Source organism: Diadema antillarum, unplaced genomic scaffold, assembly GCF_040938485.1.
Source record: "Diadema antillarum isolate AM-2024a unplaced genomic scaffold, OU_Dant_1.0 seq00000103_RagTag, whole genome shotgun sequence".
NCBI classification, from domain to species: Eukaryota; Metazoa; Echinodermata; class Echinoidea; order Diadematoida; family Diadematidae; genus Diadema; species Diadema antillarum.
Genome location: NW_027271190.1, coordinates 96,213 through 120,622, shown reverse-complemented (window position 1 = coordinate 120,622; position 24,410 = coordinate 96,213). Strand labels below are relative to the sequence as shown.

At 37.4% G+C, this 24,410-nt stretch overlaps 1 protein-coding gene across 1 annotated transcript; it reads left to right on the top strand.

Moving 5' to 3' along the window:
* Positions 1 to 20,268: 20,268 nt before the first annotated feature.
* Positions 20,269 to 24,079, top strand: LOC139726866 (general transcription factor IIE subunit 1-like). Its single transcript, XM_071637859.1, has 2 exons — positions 20,269 to 20,930; positions 23,323 to 24,079. The coding sequence occupies exons 1-2, from the start codon at positions 20,269 to 20,271 to the stop codon at positions 23,960 to 23,962; spliced, it is 1,302 nt and encodes a 433-aa protein (XP_071493960.1). The 3' UTR covers positions 23,963 to 24,079.
* Positions 24,080 to 24,410: the final 331 nt, after the last annotated feature.

Genomic DNA, 24,410 nt, shown 5'->3' with positions numbered 1-24,410 from the left:
CACACCGTTACATCCCTTTATCAATCGTGCATTTCATTTTCCCCCTCTAGTTTTAACGTACTATCAGTTTTACTCCTTTACTGTCATGAACATAATTATCTAAATTAGATTTTTCGTTCCTACAAATGTAAAATTAAGTAAACTCAAATGACTTGACATGGTTGACAGAGGTTCTCTCAATCGAGATATTTTTTATACAAATAGTCTTTAGTTTTACTACACATTTTGAGACAATAGTCGTCTTGATGCATATAACTCTCAGCATTGTCCATGGGTACAAGGATTGACACCAACAATTATGGAAAACATTAATGATCATGTGAGTGAAAGCTGCAAAAAGAAATACAGAGGGATATCGTATTCATTATCAAGGGAACTGGCAGTAATATCAGACAGATCTCTGTCCAAATATTAAACAGTTATTTCATCATGTTCATCGGATCATATCTTTTGAGTGTGATTGCTGTTGTTTCTAAAAGAAGAGACAATATAACGAAAATAATATGACGACTCATACGATGCAATCTGATTATTATGAACTAGAAAGACAAACATGGAGATTATCAAAAGCATATACATCGTAGTGTTTATCTGTGTAACTTAATTACGCTGATGTGTAATCATTTCTTACAAGAAGTCAAACAGTTTGACACATACTTGCTGAGTAAAAAAAAATGTCATTAGAAATGGCGTGCACATTTCTTACATCAAATCCAAACATTATATATACAAGAATTATTTTCACAGTTGTGGAAATGAAAAAGAACTTGTTGGTTACAACAATGACATTTTGTAAAGCTTCATTATGCAATATGATATATTTGACTCTGATGTCAGTTGGAAATAAATGGCAACGAAAACCAGGCGGTAAATAGATAAACTCAAAGAAAGGGATCTTGTTTTAATAGGGCTGTATATAGGGTGCGCATCATGCACCCTAAACCGTTTATACCCCACCCGTGTCGCATCTCCGCTTCCATGCTCTGTCCCTATCTGCATCAGTAATACCTCTTCCTCCCTCCCTCTCTTTCTCTCCCTCCTCCTCTCTCTTTTTCTTTCTTTTCCCCCTCTCCCAGTCTATTTGTCCTTCTATCCGTATGCTTCTTGGTGCCAGAATAGAATGATGTTAGCCACCGGGCATTAATAACGGTCTTTTTAGATTGAGAATTGGCTTGTCAAGCCGACTTTTGCTGGAAAAGGCGACACAGTCCTCTGATTCCTTCGCACCTCTCATCCATGTTATACCCCCTTCGTTTTCTGATCTGGCTGTAATTCTGGCTTCAGGCATTATTATTGCCTATTCACGTATGTTATGGTATGTTCAAGTGGTCTATGTTTATCTTCATGTTCTCAATGGCGAGCGGTTCTCAAAGTGCTTGACTTGACTCACAATGACGTTTAAGCCGGATACCTCGCTTCAAATGTCGTCTGCTTCACGGAGGCATAAGTCTAGACAGCCTTACACCCTGCTATACACCAACAAACACAAACACACACAAGCACACACAGACACATACGCACACACACACACACACACACACACACACACACACATCTTTTTCTGGTCCTCAATAAAAAAATTAAAAGTTCTTCTCTTTTTCTAATGCCATGCTGTTAAAACAAAAGGTGACTAATCGAATACAAAGCCAAATCTGCTTTAGTTTATTGATAGTATTTGAGAACTTAAAAAAAAAAAAACTTGCTTGTGATTCACTGATATGCTGTCAATGGGTTTGTACACACTAATTAGACACACCGCAGAGTTACTTAAATTCAATATTTGCAGACAGATAACTATCAAATTAGCCATTCCTTGCTATGTCAGCCTTATTATCTCACTCAGGAGAAAAAAAAAAGTAACCAGTTGCCTATACACAAGTGATGCAAAGCGTTCAAAACTTCATAAAGATAATATATTATACTGGATAAATGCGTAGGATATGTTCATATAGCACAAAGATTAAGAAAGTACCGTTGATGTTGTTGTTATAATCTTTTATATATTAAAAGAATTGTTGTTCCTTTTTTTTAGTATTTTAATTACGGCATTTTGGTTGAGAGAGATGCTTCAATTAAGTCTGGCTTCTCTTGTCGAATTCCAGGCATGCGTGCAGGAAGAGCAGTGATTAAATCAGTCTAATGGAAAACATTGCTCTTCAAGACCATTCAGGAAGCGGGAGGGTGTATATGGAAGGATGGAGCCCGTAAATCCCTGCAGGCATGACTACCAGATGAGGTGGGTCCCATTCCGCATCCGAATTCACATCAGCAACGATACTTACATCTCACATGACCCGTTAAACCCATACGTGGACCACTTTAATTTTACGGTTTCCTTCCCCCTTTTAAACTCCAACAAGTATACTAAGTGGTACAACGTTCAGGATTCAATGCACCACATGCGATATTTTGCTGGGTTTAGGTCATGCTCAATTTAATGTTTAAGATTAAAAAAAACCATCTAATTTTGCACATTATTATTGCTGAGTATGAGCGTGGAAGCACTTTTCCTGTCATCTTTAGGTACATCAAAGGGAAGGACCAAGACAAAAGTCTGAAATAATAAGGATGTTCCTCTCATTCTAAGTGAATATAGTCATGTTGATATCGAATATTTATTATCAAAAGAATTCATTTGTCATAATTCTGTGATAATGCATAATTAATACATCCTAAAGACGGGGAAAAGCTAGTTGTAAATTATTACATGACGTGTACATTTACTTGAAAACAATCAAATGCATCTATTTTTTTTTTTCATTTGCCGCTAGGCCATATATTTGTTGAGGGACGTATACATCTACTTAGATGCAAACAAATTCATTCTTTTTTTTTCATTTACCGCTATAGGTCAATTAGTCAATGTTACTCCGCTCATGGTATAGAGACAGTCCTTTTCTTCCCCCCATCTGATATTCAAAAGCTGTCGACATGTCACAAACTCAATTTTCTTCTATCAAGTAAGCCGGATTTTAGTGGTACGTGAGAAAGCATCTCATAACTCGCTGTCTTTCTTCCCCATTCCTTACCCATATACGTGACTTTAATTCGTCGTATTAAAATGCAGGACAATGCTTGCAGGAAACCGAGATGAAATCAACAGGAAGACCGTGTCACAATTCTTAAAGTGGAGAAAAATCGCAGAAAGAAATTTTCCATTTTGTTTCAGTTTATATTTGTCTTCAGGAGTTTATTAATCGGAGGAAAATGTGTTTCGAAAAGCAAAGAAGAATGCTGAGTCGGAAAAAAGAACATAATTTTGATGTTCGTAAAAACAAACAAACAAACCAAACAAACAAACAATGAAGGTTCGCGAAAGTTGAGAGAAGTAAGGCGTGTGCTTAGAGGGTCACGCCCTTCATTTGATGTCGGATTTCAAAATATTTAAAGTGCAATGCTATGTTTTAGAAAGTGAAAAAAAATCAAAATATTTCAAGTGCTTTGATATTGATCACAACTCTTTTACTGTATACTATATCAAATGAAATGAAATTTTCTTCTTTCAAATCACATTAAAAGTGAGTTGTTATCTTTAATCTATTTTTTTCCGTATTGTAAAAATCTAGTAACGTTGGATTTAATTCTGTTTATTAAGAGTGAATGTGATTTCTTTATAACAATAGTACCATTAGATACATCTAAATAGAATGTTGTGAGGTGGTGACTTATGAAAGCCACCTTTACTTTACGTAAATTTTGTAATCGCAGCCATTACCAATTACCGCTGTCTAATGAAAATTTGGTAGTGATATACTGTACAAACTTGAACATTCCAAAAGGCTTCTGTCTCAGGCATGTCCAAATATAATGAAACTTCTGCCCTTTTTTTCTGGATGATTCTCTATAATTACGGTCAAAGCAAACATGGGACATTTATACTTCATCGTAGTTACATGATTGAACAATAACGTCCTGAGTACTCAGAATTTATCACATTATATTCATGAAATATTTATACCGTACATCTTCAATTTTATCACTAAACATTTTTACAATATCAACTGAATTTCTGTACACTAGTCAACTAGTTGAATCCCTGAAATCTGTGTATTATATTTCAAGGACAGTCAAATCCCGCCATCACATGTAGAATATCTCATCAGAAAAAAAAATAGTTCTTTCACATCAAATCATAACCATGTCACTTTTCTTTCCATGTTTCTCCCCGTGTTTCTAAAAAGCGAGATATGTCTGTAACGTTGACCAATTTGATTTAACTGAGTGGCCGATTATAAAGTTTGATATGTAATATCCACTGATATTCGACACTGCACATAACAATGATGGTCTTTAGCTTTCGTGTACAGAAGGAACATTCCCTGAACTAAAATACGATTATATAGCGTTATGCCAATGTAAAAGCCTTGGGCGTATATCTCCTGATCTCATACACTCAATTGCTCAATGACCAAATACCTTTAGATAGCAAATCTCTATCTCACAATCATAAAGTTAAAGTTAGTGGTTGCCTATGTCAAATAAGAATGAATGATAGATTAGGCATGAACGTTGAAGTAAATGTAACAATGATCACAGCATTGTCGAGTACTCGGCTTACAGGGATTCAATCTAAATCTTGGTCTGCTCTTGACCGTCGTTATGTCACGAAAAAATAAATATGCTGTTTTTCACATACTGTTGTCGTCATTAGTATCAATTACACAGCACAGAATGCTTAGAATATTAAAACCAAGGATTTTGCATTCACATGAGATCCTTTGCTTCTTACTTTTTAGGTATAATTGTTTCGCTCTGTTATGATTGTAATCTGTTCCCGTAGAAAATGGATCAGTACAAAGTTATTTACATTTTATATAAATCGTTGCTAAAATATGGTGCTAAATTGAATTTCGGGAATTGATTCTCCTGTGATGATCTCAGTCACTACATGATAAAACTAGAGGAACATGCTTTAACCAGAAACTGTATAAAAAGACAACGTCTACAGCACACGACATTATTGACAGATATGTATAATGAAAACAAAGTAGATGGAAATTGAAAGGGATGAAAAGAAAAAGAGAAAAAGAATAACTCACTGGTTTAAATGTTTCCGAGGATGAAGAAGTCCCTGACCGAAAGCCGAGTGTTTCCAACAAACAGGGTTAATACAACAAATAGACACCGAACTTTTGGCGCGCTCTGCCGAGTGGAAGCGAAATGACAGAATGATTTCTCGTTGAACCTGTCAAATCATTTCCGTGAGTCGGCGTGAACGAATTTTCCAATCTCTCGATCGACGCAAGCGCGATGCAAATAGATCGTATGTATTCTAACTTATGTAAGGGGGGAAAAAACGCCGTGGTGTTGGCGGTGGTGGTGGGTGGGGGGGGGGGGGAGGGAGGGAGGGGGTGATTGGGTGTATATGGGGCGAAACAGCATCTGAACGTCCCATATTGGGAAATACACAGGAAGTGACGTCAATATGACAAGAATGGATTGAAGCTATCTACAAATTAAATAGTCGGGTTTCATGGATTTATATTATACTCCTTGATAGATTGGGCACTTTGGCTAAGTTCACAGAATTCATAAAGGTGCTCGTGACTGCTATAGTAAATTGTGAATTGCAATCCTCCTTTGGGTGCCATGTCGGCAATTGATTGTGTCATTGATGTATTTATTGCCTGGTGCGCCGTTGCGAAGAGTGTTTATTGTTTGTATGTATCTGCATGAAATTACATCAGGTACATCATATTCTAAACATTCACAAGGAATCTCCGCCCTACAAAGTCCTGCATCTCATCTTTCTCTCTCTCTCTCTCGCCCTCCCTCTTACTCTCTTTGTGTGTCTATACCCCTGTGCCCTCTCAATTTTTGTCCCCTGTAGTCTTTTCTCCATCCGTCCCTTTGCCTTCAGCATTCATCTCTCAGCCCGCCCCTCCATCTCCTATGACTAACCATTCAGAAAGACACAACAGTTATCACCGCTTCGTGCCCCTCTCAAAATCATGCGTCTTTCTTATTCACCAACACGTGTTTACGCGGAAAGAAAGAGTTTAAATAGTCACATCCGGTTTTCTTCTTAGCTCATGCTGGAGAATCAAACGCTGTTTGGTTCCAGACAACGACGCAGCTTGTTAGTCAAATCTTTCCTTCTCCGAAAGCTGACAACATGGGAGAGTCGTTGCTCACGTCTTCGGGAGATTTCATACAGTCCAACCACACGTAGTTCCCATCTTCTAATTAAAGCATTTGTATTCAGGGAGGCTCGACATGAAAGCAGCAGAGTATATCAACGAGAACATTGCATCAGCGTTGCTACACCCCAACAGAACAGAATCACCAAAAGGCATGTGGAAAAATCACCACAAATCATAAAAAATCACCAAATTTTGAAAATTGTGCTTTAGGGTTCAACTTCAAGACAATCACAAACTGATTCATGAGTGATCATATTAATAAACTTCCATCATCACTCTGCATGATTGCATTGGGCTAGTCTCGGTGCAATGTATTGCAAAGTATAGGCTATATTTTATAGTCAAACGTAAATGCGAAACGTGTACGATGTGTACAGGTGATACCTCAGTATGTGTGTGTGTGCATTTGGGTGTGTGTGTGTGTGCGTTTGGGTGTGTGTGTGTGTGTGTGTGTGTGTGTGCGCGTGTGTGTGTGCGTGACTAAAGACAAAAATTTTATGTTTCTACAGGAAATTGCAACGTAGTGTAAGGGGAAAACTTTGGGGAAAGTGCATTTTCGTTTGTATTCATTATGATTGTCTTTTTTGGTTTTAAAGTCATCAAACATTTACCAAAAATCACCAAATATTAATTTGGTTACCAGGCTAAAACTTTACCACCAAGGGTTTTTCAGAAATCGCGAAATTTCACCATTTTTGGTTACTGAGATCACCATATGGCAACACTGTATTGCGTTACTTCGTTATACTAGCATCAGCCTATAATGCAAGATTGAATTTGCACGGCGCATTTCAAATGAAAAAGATTATCCGACGCAAATCTGAGTTATGGAGTCACTGATGAAAAAACACTTTTATATGCATACGTATATATACTTTGAGAGAATAAAGTCTCTGAATAAAAGTCTATTCATAAGGACCGGAACTTAGTTACAGATGAGCGTTGTTGTTGTTGTTGTTGTTGTTGTTGTTGTTGTTGTGCTCTAGGATGTATAAACACCGAACACATTTAAGCAAGACAGTATTATTCAATGAGTATTGCATATGCATCCCAATCAGAAAGTAGGCCTATGGTTGCGCGGCCAAATTTAGCAGGAGAAAAACTTATACGAACGTCGTATCGAAAATGACATATTAGTAGCATGCAAATTCTCACTAAGAGTTTACGATTCTTAGTTCTATGATAAAAGATATCTTCAAAAAAGACATGTAATTGAAAGGCTCTTTTCCAAATCGTGTTATATTCAAAAGTATAGTCTATAATACTAAGCTGCATTGTGATAGTATATACACAGGAACTTGTCCTTGTAAGCCAATCTTTTTTCGAGATCGAGTTCAAGGAGATGATATTATGCACTTCGATAATACCAGAAAACCCACAAATCGTCATGGATTGGCCGTTACCGACCCGAAGGTGTATATGCTCCTGTATCACACTCCTGATTCCGACCTTCGCGGTCGGAATGCAACCTGCGCGCACAAAGGTATAGATTATGCTGTGGTTTGTCGATCGAAGATACGGTAATTTCCTATCTACTGTAGATGGTATAGCAGAATCTGACTCAGTGGCTTAGGGTTTGCTGGCGATGGATTTCTGTCCACTTTCATTTATAACTCTGAAAGGATGATAACAACAAAATGAATCTTGACAGGTTCTCTAAAAACAACAACAACAAACCCAGGATATCTGACCTTACAGGGAATTAACGACAGATGTGTAGCAATAAAAATTGACATAATATGAACAGAAGTGGATTGATTATCCTGATACTCTGTTTTTGTTACTAATATTATTATTCGAATTCGAGGTGATCAACCTCTCATGGCATGCAAACAAGCGTTCCGGAACTACGAATTTGGAAGGGGTATATTTCATTGCAATAATATGGTCATGACAATTCTGTTGGCTTATATTCAGCTACTGTCCTTTCTTTGCCATAGAATGACCTCGTGAAGTTAATTTTGAGTGCATTTTTCCCGAAATCACTGTATTGACGTAAAATAAATGTGATGAGTGCGTATTTGGCATTCATGTAATATCATATTTCGTTTCAATGACGAGAGTTTTAAAAAGTAGTGCTGATAAAATAATGTAAATACATCTTCATATGCTTGTTATCATGATAAGCACCACTCTTTAGGTATACAAGAACTTGAAAATGAACTGCCTTTTAATATAGTGCGTTAAAGTATTCCCATATTGAGTAAGTATGAGGGACAAAAGATTACCAAAAAAATATACATAAGCATGGAATCATTTCCTTTCGTCTAAAATGGTTCTGTCATGTGTCATAATCAATAAACGTCAAGAGCTCCAGCTGGGGACGAAATTACGTGAACTTCCTTTCTAGTTTAAAAAAAAAATCAAATTCCTGTTTATTTCTACTCTAATTTAATGGTCAAAGCATTATCCTGAAGTTATTGATTGGAGTTTCTGTTTGTTCATTGGTCTGATTCGATTTGATTTCATATTGTATATTTTCATTTAAGAATTATCTTTGTGTGAGTGCGTGTGTATGTGTGTACGAAAATAATCGACAACATACCATTATCTATGCACACATTATATTACTTGTCAATACAATGTACTATAGCATCAATACAAAAGCACCTCTTTCGTTCTCAGCAAACAGCGTTAAGGTATCAGCAAAGAATTATGATTCTATCAAAGATAAATGGGGTTAAATGCACCGCGGACCGCTGTAATTCGTCTTGTCCTTTACTTGGATGATGACCTCAGAAAATATCAGGGGAAAATTACCGAAATGTACATGTTTATTTTAGAACTTTATGTGACATCATCACTTTTGACAGAAGGAAGAAGGCATTTGTTTTTCTGAAGGTATTATAGTGGACGTGTCTGTGCAGAAATGGCATTCAGAATGATTTAGAGAAGAATTCCAGGTGGACTCTGGTACAATACATTTATTATCATGTATATGCTATATTAAGTGTGGCAACCATGCATCGAACTGTTTTATTATGTGGTCTTCTGTCGTCATTTCGTATTAATAAACAATGACTACAAACTGACTTGTTATAGACTCCTCAAAATAATTTCTGCAATTAAAGTATGATATATCATGTTTCTATTTTACCCGCATTATCTTCATTGAATATGACATCATAAGAAAGCCTGATTAATTATCTTTAAAATGACATCTCACTTGCTATGATTGGGTATTCCTGGAATGCACAGTAAGACTGAGTATAAGGAAAGGTAAAATGTGAAATGTTGCAGAATAGAGCAAACGTGTTATGTCAAACAGTATAATTCCCATTTGCTTTGTCGTTTCAGGGAAGGAATGTGCTTGAAAAGAATCCATTGTGAGATTATCATTAGATTCCAGGCTTCATCCATGAATTAAAAACTGCAGTAGTATCTGCAGATTAAAATCAAACAAAAAGGTTGACCAAACAGTCAGATAATGTCTAGGAAATGGGAGTTTTTGAAAGTGCTGTCATTTCAGCATTGCATATTCCAGTGGTCTTTTTCATCAAAACTGTGCATTATCAATAGCAGAATTGTTGCGATTTTTCACTTTTGATCTGTCCCCATACTCAGCTGTTTTGCACATTCCAAGAACACCCAATCATAGCAGGTGAGAAATCATTTTAAAGATAATTAATCAGGCTTTCTTATGATGTCACATTTAATGAAGATAACGCAGGTATAAGAGAAATATGATACATCAAACTTTAATTGCAGAATGCGATAAAATACGTCGACAGGAGTTTCATTGAAGGTGAAGTCACTGAAAAAGGAAAGCTCCACCAAAACAATTGTGATGAAGCCCGCGAGCTTATCGGCCTGTAATACTCCTCATGAAGTGAAAATGTGTATACAATTGGCAAGTCGTGCAAGATTTCAATTATAATATAATGTAGATAATGTGATAATGTATATCAAGTATACAGTGATAAAAGGATCAATATCGAGTGACGATGCTTTTCGCACGCCTTTTTTTTTTCACTCTGCCATATTTTCAGTCCTTATCACGGCTGTGTGGTACATACAATAAACGAAAATTAATAATTAACAAACCAGAATCTTGAAATATCTCATAGGTACCCATCAATCTCATAGATTGGCAATAGGTTCTACAGTATTATGACAAATGACTACAAATAAAAGTTAACAAACTAAGATAGAGATGAAAAAAAGCATGGTGAACTTTTCCGCCGCTTCATTTTACCTCGTATTTCCTCATAAGCAATAATATCGATGTACATGTATCACTGTCCGGTTTCATGCCACGGGGCAGTGTTTCCTACAGGGATCACATAAGTCACGCTTTCGCCAATTAAAAGCTTGACCAACACTGACTAATGTCGTGTTCTACATAATGTTTTTCTATCACGGCAAACAATTATTATCATTATTCTCAGCTTCCTCCATTTTTCCATATCTCCATCATTCAATCTATATGTCAGAATATATTGAGCTATCTATGGGTGGGGGACTCTACTTTTCACCTTCTCTCACTTGGACTGTCTTTTATCACGGATGCTCTGCTATAAAATTAACGCTATGCAAGCTTTTCCTATACAAGATTCTGTCTGCTTCTTTCATAACCTATTCCCTTTAAACAAGACTACATTAATTCTTCAATCGCTTAATTATAACATTCGTCTTTTTTCGGGATGGGTGAAGTTTCTATACTAGTTCTATTATTATGCTTAAAACTTTTCGTAGTTTCCCGTTTTAGCCAGGTTCACCCCTTCCCCTCCCCCCCCCCCCAAGAAAAAGAGCGTTGGATTTATAGGTCTTACTTGAGCGTAAACCCTCCTTAATGTCTCACACCCTTTTAACGGATTAAATAACATCAAAATATGATGTTAAAAAATATATCAAGTGTGACTCATCTGAAACCCAATCAGTCTGCAATCGTGACAGTATGATAGAATCTCAAAATTTACGTCTGATTATAAATATATCATGCATCTTTAATCAATGTATTTTCCAAGTTTAAGTATGTAAGCGGTGCTCTGTCCCAGAAAAAATGAAATTTCTGTAATATTGTTAATCCGCCAGACGAGTGATAGGGTATCTTCTAAATTCCTTAGATTGAAAATCAATCCATCAGATTGTGGTTAGGTACAAATCCAAAATTAGACTGAATAATTAGGTTGACTTCTAAATAATATCATTTTGAGATTTTCAGTCTAATTTTGGATTTGTTCCTCATCTAAATCTATGAATTTAGAGAGTATGCCCTCAAGTAATGCCCTATATATGCAACTTAGCTAAAAACTAAAGAACACTTTTGGAGAAGCCGAAACAGTGCAACTATCACGAAAGTCATTTACTCCCCATGCAACTTGATATCTTGCCGGCATCTACAAACATTTCTGTCTTGATATTCTCTCAATGCATCCACAATTTTCCGCTCTACATTCATGGTCTGATCTTCTCTATATTTAGTTGTTGCAATGTGGTCATTTGTTCTTTTTCTTGCTGTTTTTTGTCGTTTTTGTGTCATTTTCCTCGTTTAAGTATAATATATATTCAGCGATACTCTCTTGTTCTCGCTTCTATCCTCAGCAAAAGAGAAGAAGCAAAGCCAGTTAACAATATTCCAGTATAGAAAGCAAGAACACAAGGACAGAGCCAATATCAACCAACTTTTCACTCCAAAGACAGCTGAGCAGCAACTCGCACTAATTTGTAATCTTTTGAGATAGAATGGCGAAAACAAGATGAGTTCTTACATATCAATTAGTCATACGACCAGATCTCTACAGCATCAAAGCTAACATCAGAATATAAACGTATACTGTCACGACACCTCATCCGCCGGTTATGCCCCCTGCATAGTTATAGGTGGTCTATATGCATGCATGATAACATTTTGTTATTACTGTTCTAGTGTTGCTGTTTTTTTCTTAATTTTGAAATATAAGATGATAATGATATATGGACTACAATGTATACGTAACTTCACTCCATAGCATCAATATTGATTGTGCTAGCACTGAAGACGCTACTAGTATATAAAGACGCTATAGTACAATCACAATTAACAAATACTTTATTTCATGTTTGCTTAATTCAAATCAATTAAATGGATTTATTGGGAATTTTCTGTATTTAATATTCATTACAAATGGAATACAGTCATTTCTTTTTATTTTCAAGACAACAAAACATACAGTGTGTACATTCGAACATAATGATATATGTGTACAGATTAAAGAAAAGAATAAGATAACACGTCAATTGGGAACCACTCGGGATATAGTGAATCAAAATCTGACTGAATTATGGCGCATGTATTGGGAGTGTGAATGCAGAAGACTGTCGTCAAATTAATAAGCATATAGCTTGGAGATACGAAAGCCTTGAAAGAGAAGGAAAAAAAGGAAAATGGGCAAAACATACATCATGTATACCTATCAAAAACAAAAGAAAAGAAAAAAAATACAGTCATTCTGGCATCACATTGCGACAACATAGACACCATCGTGTATACAGAGTATGAGGTGAGTGAGGTGAGTGCTGAAGCAAGTGAAAGAGCCAAGTATAGGCGCGCGATATTAGATGCCTTTTATTGTAAGATGACAAAACTTGAATATGTTTTTGTTTTAAACGGATCGACTGACAACTACTGTTTGTTATACTTTGTACATGACTGTCGTCCTTGTTTGTTGATGCCTGATGGGGAGTAGATAGAAAGAAAAAATATTGACAGTAACAAGCATGTACTGTTACTCTTGACAAGGCTAACATTATGGTTATGTGACAATGTCTTCTGTCCTGCAACTCAACAGAAAGTGAGCAAAACAACTGAACTTAATACTTTATGAGTTGCGAAGCAAACATGCATCACCTCCTTTACAAAAAGAAGTCTTTTCACATAAATATATTTACAAAGTGACTGAAAGCAGAATATATCATAGAGGTTAATATTGCTACTTAATGTTAGATTAAAATCATACAGTCTAATTGCGTGTGCATTCTGAATTGTTATGCGTAATTTTATTGTTCTAACAAAAGTATGTTACCCCACTGAATTTGCATTCTGTATTGCTAAAAAAAAATTATGGGAAGAAAATCTGCGGTCACTGTGGATTCGAATAAGAGAGCAAATTGTATTAGGAAGCAAATATTTTTTTTCTGCGTAAAAAAAAATCTAATAAGCGTCTATTCTCTCCACTGACCTGCTAGTATTGCACAAAAAAGATAGCTGATAATAGAGATAATACTTGAAGAGTTTGTTTGCAAAAACCGATAAGTCCATTTTTGAAGATTTTGAAGTACGGTCTCTGCCATAAAGTACAAGATAATAACTTTTAAATGATATATTGGTCACTACAAAAGGTACATTTTTAAAGTTATGGTCAAAAGAAGCAAAAATTCTCTTATTATTCTCTTTATTTTTCTTGACCTTTAATCGCAAATATCTCCATTTGGCAGTTATGGACTTATCGGTTTTTGCAAACAAACTCTTCACTTTTTCTTTCACTGTCTTCTCATTTGTAGTGCTATATTTGATTGTTGTAACGTTATATAAATCATAAAATATATGAAAACATAAACACAAAAGTTATCTCATTTACTAATCTAACTGCACGTATTTACTCATTGAAAGCTAGGCTTAGTATTCAAGAATCGCATGTTAACAAAAAAAAGGGGATAGGATGGTGGAATTTAGACATCACCTGCCTATCATTCTATTGTGACTTGCGTTAAACAAAAGAGCATGGGTTACGCCTTTTGCTTCCCAGCGTCATGGGAACTTGCAGGATTGAAGATCCGTCCATTAACACGATTTCGCGGACATTCACAGGTGTCAATATTCCTTTAAATCTGCATAGGTTTGATTTAGCAGGCGGTGACATAATAAAAGGGAAGGGAGAAAGAATGATAGCAGAAAGTGTGAAGACGATTAAGGAAAAGGAATTTGTAACGGCAGGCAGTTCGTGCTATGTTCGCTCACACTGCAAATAAAAATGTTAAAGGTTTAAATCCTCAATTCTATACTCCTGACACTGACTGGTATGACAGGACTGATATTCGTAACTTTGACTCGAAAAGAAATGCAAACAAAATCCAACAACTCCCGAAGAAGCTTTTCAACAGATGTAGGTGAAGGTATTATAATCCTTCAAAGTCATGAAATTTCAAGGAACTTATAAGTGTTCCGGCGTAATGAACCAGAAACAAAAGAGGAACACAAAACGTGATGAAGACCAACTTTGTGCTAGTACCGTACGGTCATCACATTCAGGATTGTGTTGACAATATGCAATGGGTTTACCTACAGGATGCTACATAGCACAGATTTGGACTCTTTAGTTGAGTCTTCATCTTCAATCTTCCTTATCCTCCATCATTCCGCTACTCCTCCATCTCCTCCTCTTTACTTTGTAATTCAGTCTTCATACGTTGCAAGTTGGGCACCCTGTTGATGATGCGGGATGTGAATTTGGATTTGCTGCCCTCTCACAATCATCTCGCGCACGCGAGCATCGTTTTTTGTACTGTTTTGATGTGTAAATTGTGTAGCATGCATGTCCGTTGTAGGGTCTATGCACTTTTGTACATACATTCGTGATAAACAGCGCACAATTCTGGAGGCGAATGGGTCAGACTCGACTCCGAAAATTCTGATGGTATGAAACTGTGGTAAGTATACGATTTGGATGGCAACAATTTTGCACTCTTGTTCTCGTTCTTCTTCTGTTGGTATCTTTGTAGACCTCATAGATCTTCATAATGGGAGTTGTGTCTCTGTACTACCCCCCATGTTTTCTTCGGTGAAGTTTTCTTGCTGTAGTCCCATTCATAAGGCAATGTGTACAGTTCATTTCGTAATCTCTTTACACAAAATTCACTCACGTCACGATTTACCGTACATATGTAGGCCTACACGAAGATGGTAATCCTGGAGTTTCTACACCGTACATATAAGTTATTCCTTTTTTTTCAATTTGAAGGTACTGTGCAGTACTAATTGAGGTGAAGATTCAGGTTTATAAGAGTTTGGTGAGATAATGAGAAACCTATTAACCCGTTGTCGTTAGTTGAGGACGCGGACGAGTCCCGAGTAGAGGTCCTATTTAATTTAGATTATAGCCCGGTTAAACATCAGTGTACAGAAAACGTCAGCTAAACATTATTATAGATTATTTTTGAATTAGAAAAAACAAGAACCTTCATGTTTATACCTCTGGCACGGTTATTTGAATTTACCCTGTGATTTTGATTGGAAAAGGTATTGCAATATAAGTTTCATCAGATTAATGATAACGGAACAAAGCAATTTAATTTTAAGCCTTTTCATCGAATACTGCCCAGTAAAGACAATTTGTTTAAATGGGAAATTTTGAATGATAACTTGTGTACTGTATGTAATTGTAAAGAAACCACTTGTCATTTTTTGCTAAAATGCAAAAAAATCAAAATGTATTGGAAAGTGGTTTCGGTTTTAATTCAAAATATTTTCGATCTTGTAATAGATATCAAAGAAAATGTCACTATTCTCGGATATGATATAGGTAACAAAAAGATGAAATTAGTAAACCTTTTTTTGAATTATGCCCAATTCATTGTCTACAGGAATTATGTCAGAGAACGCAATGAAAGAAACAAATGTTTGTTCAATGTACACCATTTAGTAGAAGATTTGAAAGCGGAATTAAGATTTTATACTGTATCAGTTTGAAGTGCAACCAAACGAGATTCGATGATATTGGATTAAGAGGAATACGCAGTTATTTTGGTTGGTACCATTGATGTACCCTTTAATTATTTTTTTCCTGTCATAATGATTATGTTGAATGCCTTTGTTGGATACTTGCAGATAATGTGATTGTAAATATGCGAAGATATGTGGAAAAATAAAGTACCTCAGATGAGGAAAATAGAAAAAAAAGAAAAGATTATAAATGTTTACTCGGACAGCAGGGGTCTATGGGAATGCTATTGTAGCGCCGAAACTTTTAGGGTGGGGGAGGACCTTTCATAAAACACAGATATTAATACGCAGCGGAAGAATTTTGGTTGGGCTTATTGTTATGTGTATGTACTATTATGTTAACATACACTAACACTCACAATATGTCCCCACCTTTCGGTCTACGGGAAGGTTTCAAACATATGTACAGTGTGCAACAAGTCACATCAACATCACTCAGTCACAACTATACACATTCACACATACAGCATGGTGAAACACTTTCATCTTGTACACTCACCATCATGCATACTATGCTCACCAGTAAGGAGTAATTTAAATAAATTTACTACCATGACTGCTAATCAATAACTATTAAGACAACTGTCTTTAAAGGAAATATATAGCTTCCTTTAATGATTATAATAAGAAACACATATACATTATGTACAATATGATTTAGTCATGCCAAGGGCATTCCAATCAGACCCTACATGTCTGGATTTAGTTGTCCTGTTTCTCGACAGTTTTATTTCTTAAGTCATTACAAGCTTGTTCCTAACAATTTAACCAAGTACGAGCCATTGCAAAGATTGAGCAAGTTTTCAGTGCAGACATTTTACTTAAGCCATTGTTTCAGGTCACTGTAGTCGAGTTGACCTGAAATATCAAAAGTTGTGAAGACTGTAAATAGCTGGGATGCTCAACACATCCTCGCTCTTTGAAGAGCGGGAGCAAAAGAGCATTATCAAATGATTACTCATATTCAACTTCAAAACATAGTCTATTAAATGAAGCAAAACTTCATGGATCAAACATGAATCAATTAATCTTGAAACGTTGTGTTAACATAAATAACATTCAATACATAAATGCATGGAAAGCAATATATGGCAAGTGCACGATCTGTTCAGTTAAGCTTTACATAAATGCATCGTGAGCCAAATATGATATGGCAGTCACAGATAGCTGCAGTCTATCTGTCCTGACAATACCTTTTTAATTCAAATAAATCCAAAATAAATGTGACTTTCATTTCAAAGTCATGCTACTGAAGCATCAAACAAAGCATTATGTGCGGCGTAGCAATACTGAACAGATGAACAAATGACCTAATGTATAACAATTTACCAAAGTGTCAATCCTTATCATCATAAAAGCAAATGAGCTTAACTCATAGAATCAATGAAATGTTAAGGCACGTGTTATCAATTGACTTGTTTCAAATACTTGAACTACAGTAAAATCTCATTAGTCCTAAATGATATTACTTAAAAGCAATCACACATCAATAACTACATAAATAGGATTGAGTGCAAATAGCTTACCTGAAATATCAAAAGTTGTGAAGACTGTAAATAGCTGGGATGCTCAACACATCCTCGCTCTTTGAAGAGCGGGAGCAAAAGAGGAGGAAGTTTGAGCCAAAATGATGCAAGTTGAGATGGACGGTACCACCTTGCTAAATTAGAGGGTGGATACTGTAATCTAAGGGGGGGGGGGGTGGTTGTTGAGTCTTCAGGTAAAGCATATTTGTACTACATAGTGTACTAATTTACCACATTGTAATTAACACATATACACGTAATACATGAAACACATATTCTTAAACTAATTACTCTCAAATATCATAATTTCAATATACTCGAATAACTTTTATCCACCTTCATCTGTTGAGATGGAAGAGTCCATTTCTCATTAAATGACTAATGCCACTTTCTCGAGAAAAGGCAATAGAGAGGGGAAGGGAGAGGAAGTGGTAGGTAAAGAGAGTAAGGGGAGACAGAGAGAGAGGATTTGGGAACCAAGAGTAGGAGTGGATAAAGCAAGAGAGAGGAGAGAGAGAAAGAAGAGGGCAGTGATGTCAGCTCCTACCAGAAGCTGGTATATATCATGTGCATTACCATGGCAACCACACTGACTGGACTTCGGAACCTGTCAGCACACAGGTGTGTGTTTAGAGCGGTCCACTACTGACCGGTAGTGACCATAGTGCTTAGGAATGTGAGCTGCTTGCCCACTTTCATTTTGTTGCAGCATCCTGGTCATCCTATATACTAGTTTAGACCATTTAAACTATACAACATGAAACATATCATTTAATGTTGCACCAAACAGGGGCTACACTAGCCCGACCAGATGCTGTTAGTACGCCATGCGAATACGGTACAGCGACTGGGTTGTGTGTAGTTATGGGAATGCGTGTTGACTGTTGTAGCGAAATTAATCAGCCTGCCTTGAACGCGCAGGTTAACCTCTTAAGTCTTCTGAAATATGAAAGAGCATTGTAGTTTCAAGGAAGATTAAACATTTATTTGATGAAAATTGGCCAAGAAATGAATGAGATATCCCCCCCCCCCCCAAAAAAAGAGAAAGTGGTCGTACATACATTGTACTTGACAGGCCAAGACTACAGACAAGAGTAACACTTTGGAAGTCTTACAGGATTTCTTTGTTTTTTCGTGTTTATAGATATCTCAGTCATTTCAAAACCAATTTTCATCAAATAAACTTTTGATACATTGTATCCGTTAGAAATGTACGCTCTTTAACATTTTCATAGGGTTGTTTCTATGAATTCTAATATCTCGCAAACGTTACAACTAACAAGCTGAATCCTCGCCTCAACCAGTTCTACAGTTCCTTTTATGGCTTGAAGGGGGAGGGGAACATGGAACTCTTGCCAAGCTCTCATGTCTTCAGTATTGAATAATGTTTATTCAATATTGGGATGCAAACCACGTTTTACACATAAAGAAGATTAAAACTAATAAAAAAGTCAAACTTGCCATTTTGTTTTTTTTTTTTGTTTTTTTTTTGAACTTTTTTTTAGGCTCAAACTAGACCTAGAGTTCTACTACTTCTAGACTGCGGCTAGAAGAAATGTAGAGACAGGGTGTTCTAGTCTAGACTTCAAGTACTGGACCTCTACTGGATGCTATTTATTCAAAAAGAAAAGAAGTTTAAGCCAGCTATGTCCACTGTACATACCAATTACTAGATTTCGAACTACAACAACTCTTTATCTACAGGTGTACATGAAATGAAAGAGGAAAATTTATTAACAGACATTCAAGGGCTGCATGCTGTTGAAGTTATTTGCATTCACCATGACTGAATACAATTTCACACATGGTAGATCTACATCTAACATTAGTTAATGATACTTTAGTTTTGAGTTTGCTGAATGGATGTTACCAGAATGACCGGTAGGACAGTATTGTGATGTTGGTTGTCGTGACTGACACAGTGCTGGCTATTGTATTGTAATTGTGGAAGGAAAAGTAGTTAGTTGACTTTACACAATCCTGTCGCTGTTCACAAGTGTCGCATGTTTCGAACGGCATGTGGTCAGGCTATTCAAGGAAAAGTAAGACCATTTCAAAGTGATCAAAGATGGTTTTGAATTTGTAACTGAAATTGCTATTCAAGTGAATTGCATTGTACACAGGGTTCAAGGGCATAGTCGCAATGTAGGCTCCACCACTGTACGAAATATTATGTGGGCTTACTGTATTACCCTCCTTATCCACCTACATGTACCAGACAAGACACTCTTTTATGTACTCGTGATTTCAGCCCCATGGAGTGATATTCAACGGTACGTAAGCACAGCGGTAGGGCTTTCACGCACATCATAAATACTCGTGAATGCGACCCCATCAAACAATGTTCACTTGTGATTGATACAGCGCATGGGCTGATTTCCACAGCATGGCATTTTCTGTCCTTCTTTCATGCATAAACATTTGATATAATGTGAAGAAAGCATACTGTTTTTCAATTATACATCTTGATTTATTTACTTTATAAACTGTCCTGTGCATGAGGATATTTGGACTCTTCGTAAATACATTTTGATAACCCCTGTTATTATTTCACTAAAGTTTTAGTGTTAAATTCTAGCAAGGATCCTCAACAAAAGATATTGTTGGACCAGAACTGTGTAGCAAAGTACTGTCAGAGATTTATAGCCAATTGTGATTTAGGTGTTTTTCTGTTCTTTAATAAATATTGAATTCAAAAAGTTTGTCAAGCAGAAAGTTTTAGTGCTTAGTGAATGTCAACATATATGCACTGCTGATGGTACAATTTTTAGTATTTTGAAGGTGTTCTATTTGTTGTTTACTTATTTTCAGATACATTGTATCACAATTCTTATCTCTAACTATCTCATCTATCTTCCTAGAATTCTTTGTTCACTGTGGGCACCGAGACCTATAGAAGATGTCTGCCGGTGCAACGGCAGCAGAGCCTGGTGTTCTCACCGAGGTACCTGACAAACTGAAGCGTCTGGCCAAGTTCATCATGCGCAGCTTCTACACCATCGAGCACGCCCTGATAGTGGATCTCCTCGTGCGCAACTCCATCATGAAGGAGGATGATCTCGCCGAGCTCCTCAAGTTTGACAAGAAGCAACTCAGAACTCTGCTCATGAAGATAAAGAATGACAAGCTCTTAAAACAAGTCATGCGGGTAGAGACCCAAGCAGACGGTAGAGCGAACCGCCACTACTACTACTACATCAACTACAAGACGTTTGTCAATGTGGTCAGATTCAAATTGGACCGCATGCGCCAGAAAATTGAAAATCGAGAGAGGGACTCGACGTGCAAGGCACTGTTTAAATGCACAAAGTGCTCGAAGACCTACAATGAGTTTGATGCCCAACTCCTCTTTGACCCAATTTCCATGGACATGAAGTGCACCTACTGTGGCGAGAGCGTTGAGGAGGACGAGAGCGCTGTGCCCCGGAGAGACTCCGTCACGCAGATGGTGAAATTTAACGAACAGATGAAGCCCATCTTTGATCTGTTGAGAGATGTTGAAAACATCAAGCTAGCTCAGGAAATCCTGGAACCAACTCCTGTTCAGTTACCTGATGCAAGGTAAATATCGTAGATTTGAGCAGTAGTCTAAACATGGTGATCAATAGTAACATTTTAAATATGATTATTGGCATCGGAGTGGACATCAATATGATATGGACTGGCCTTGAGGGGAATATGACATTACTATTGCCTGAACTACAATTGTGTTGCCCTAGTCAAAGACGAGGGCAATGCGATTGAAGTGAGGGCCATTAATGTTGTATCCCTTGAAAGTAGCCAATCCATATAACTATTATTACCCATTTCAGGCGTCTTGAGTATGAATAGAAATTGTAACAATATTAACTTTTTACAACTTCCCAATAACAATTTTCACTCAGCGCCAACTCATGCTGTACACTACTAGACTGCAACCATACTATGCCCAGCTCAGACAAGCCGCGAGCATTACATTGTACATACTGTACATCTAGTGCACACAGTCACACACATGACATACAAAAGGCAGCTCCAGTGTTCGTCCTCTATTTTTACATGTTAACGTATGGGAATTTGCCCTCCATCGCAAAACTGTCATCAACAGCAAGTTTTCATCACTGAGTGCTCAAGTGTCCTGATGCCATACAGTATTCCCCTCTTTCTTAACATGTAAATCCCATAGGCATTTGTAAAAGAGGGGGATGTACTTCCCTCTTTCCTCTGCTGGCACTGAAAATGAGGTGAACACAAAATAATTGTAGAACCACAGCTCAGATGTCTGACATGGGTAGTAATAGAATATTCTATGCAACAGGCTTGAAATGCTATTAAGGGACTTACAAGTACAATCCCCCCCCCCCTTCAAAAAAAAAAAAAAATCATATCCTGCGGTTTTGAACATTCTGTATTACATGTTTTTCTGATGTTAAGATCATCATATTCATGTCATTTAGTCAAAATACTTAGAAAGGAATGCATAGCATCATACTGAATTTTCTTTGGAATTCATATGGGCAACATCAACACCAATTCCGTGGCACGCACAAAGCAGCTTTTTGCCTCCTGAAAGCAGTACCTACAAATGTACACCTGTACAAGTACTAAGTTTCAAATATGTGTGCATGCTACTCCCTAAAATAATGTACATGTACACTGTACTTTTCACACAATGTTTTATATTAAATGGGTTAGTCAAGTACCGGTTAGTGATTGGCTAAACACAGTCACGTGATGGAGGTACATTCGTTATGTTCGCCCATGGGCGAACATTCTTGTTTTGTTCTCCCATGGGAAAACATTTTCATGTAACAAATACCCGCGCGCACAGTGAATTTGGCTCTGCGCGAGCTAGCGCGATCGAGTGCGTTGTGCGCGTGCTGGCCATTGGACCTTTACGCTAAGCGTACCATGATATCAATAAGGTACGGTCCGGTTTGATGCGCCACTTTTAGAGCATGAAATCGATAATGATGGTATTTGACTAACCCGTATACAGTATAATATAACAGATGATGACTTTTGTTGTCGGGAACATACCAAACGTTCGACCCTCAGGGTTTGAAATGCTATTTCGGGAGGCTATAAGTCCCTCGACTTCGTCTCGGGACTTACATGTATAACCTCCCTCAATAGCATTTCAAACCCTTCGGGTGGAACATTCGGCATGTTCCCTTCCCCGCCAGTTAATGGCTCACAAATTATTTGTTGCTGATTATTAATCAATCAGTGCATGACATACTGTACATGTACATGAACATTTTAGTTTTACTGAAAGTATTAACACTCAACCATATTGTTTTTAACATTCATGTGATGATGTTCTCCCTTGGGAAAGCTGCCAGTATGTTCTGCCCACCAATAAACACTACAAAATAGGAACTATCACATACAGTAGTCTTGTTCGTCCAGTGCCTTACTGATCCTCCTTACTGATCCATGAGATACATGAAAAAACAAAAACAGAAGGTAGAAAAGGAAGTGAGAAAAGCAGGGCCTACACTGTACACAACTTCTTTGTGTGCAGTGTGTCACAAATGGGAGATTGTAGAAGTGGGCAAAGAAGGAAGACTTCACTTCTATTGTGCACATTTTACAATTTGTACACCTATACATTGTATTTTGTTCAATTTGTTACATGTACAAAAGGTTAAACCCCTCTCAGAGACTGTGACAAATACATTGTAAGTATGACTGAGTTTAATAGAGTAAATGTAACATGTATCTCTCTAATGGAATGGAAATCCTTACCACTTGTCTGTATCATGACATGTACCAATCTTGAATAGGTTGATATGTGTATAAGAATTTATTTGCATTTGACACAGCTTATTCTATGATTATTCTTTTCTTTGAAAAAGTCATAAATTTAGGTCAAAAAATAGACCATGAAATTAGAGTTCACCTGTGCTGACACCATGTAAAATGAATATTCTTGTGAGTAATGATGATTCCAAATCTTGTCAATCTGCAGGAAACGAGGAGGGGAGAGGGGTGTCAATGCTGGAGGGCCCCAGCATGGATGGAGAGAGGGCAACCGCACCACTGCAGACCTGTACCACCAGGATGTCACCATTAACATCGGAGGAGACAATCAGGGACCTGCGGAGAACCAGCCAGCACCAAAGGAGCGCCCCATCTGGATGACTGCAAGCACAGTAGATGGTGCCATCATTGAGACGGCGCCCTCAGCTAGTGGTGCGGTGAGCAGTGAGAAGAGCGGTGCTCGGCACAGCGATAAGGCAAATGAGGGTGAGATCATGAGGGCGCTGTTAGCTCACGAACGGAAAGTCGGACAGCGGCCAAGCTTCCATCACGAACCGAACAGCGACAATGAGAGCGATGCCAGCGCCTCCGACGAGGAATTTCCAATGGCGACAAACCATCTGATGACAGAAGATAGATTTGCATTTGGTGTGCCTATGGATGGGGGGATGCCGGTGAGGCAGGAGGAGGAGGAAGAAGAAGAGGAGGAAGACATGGTCGTCATGGTTGCAGGGAGACCAGTTGCACTGGAAGATATCACATCAGAGCTCATTGAGCAAATGACTCCCACTGAAAAGGATGGATACATTAGACTAGCACAACAGGCTCATGCAGACCTGTACGAATGACACGCACTTGCAACACCACCTCATGCAGCATTGTTATTTCTGATGTGTTCATTTTACTTGGTACTAGTTTGAAAAATGCAAGGTTGAACCGTAATTCATTGTTCATCATTATTTGTGCCAGGGTCAGTCAGTTTAATGTAGTGAATTTCAGTGTCATTAGGGCAATTTCGTTTTGTATGCACACTTCTTCATTTGAGAAAGTTTAGACAGTGAATGCTTAATACAGTCAACTTCGGATACCTCGACGTCGGATAAGCCGAATATCGCGTACCTCGGGGGCAAAATGAAAGTCCCGATTGTTCCTATGGAGTTTCCGTGTATTAAAATTCGCGTAGCCCGAAGAAAATAACTCGAAGTTCGGTTACCTCGAAGTGAAATCTGCTGTCCCGATCTTAATTAACTTATTGTTTTTCCCAGCATGTAGCTCGAATCGAAATTGCAAACATCA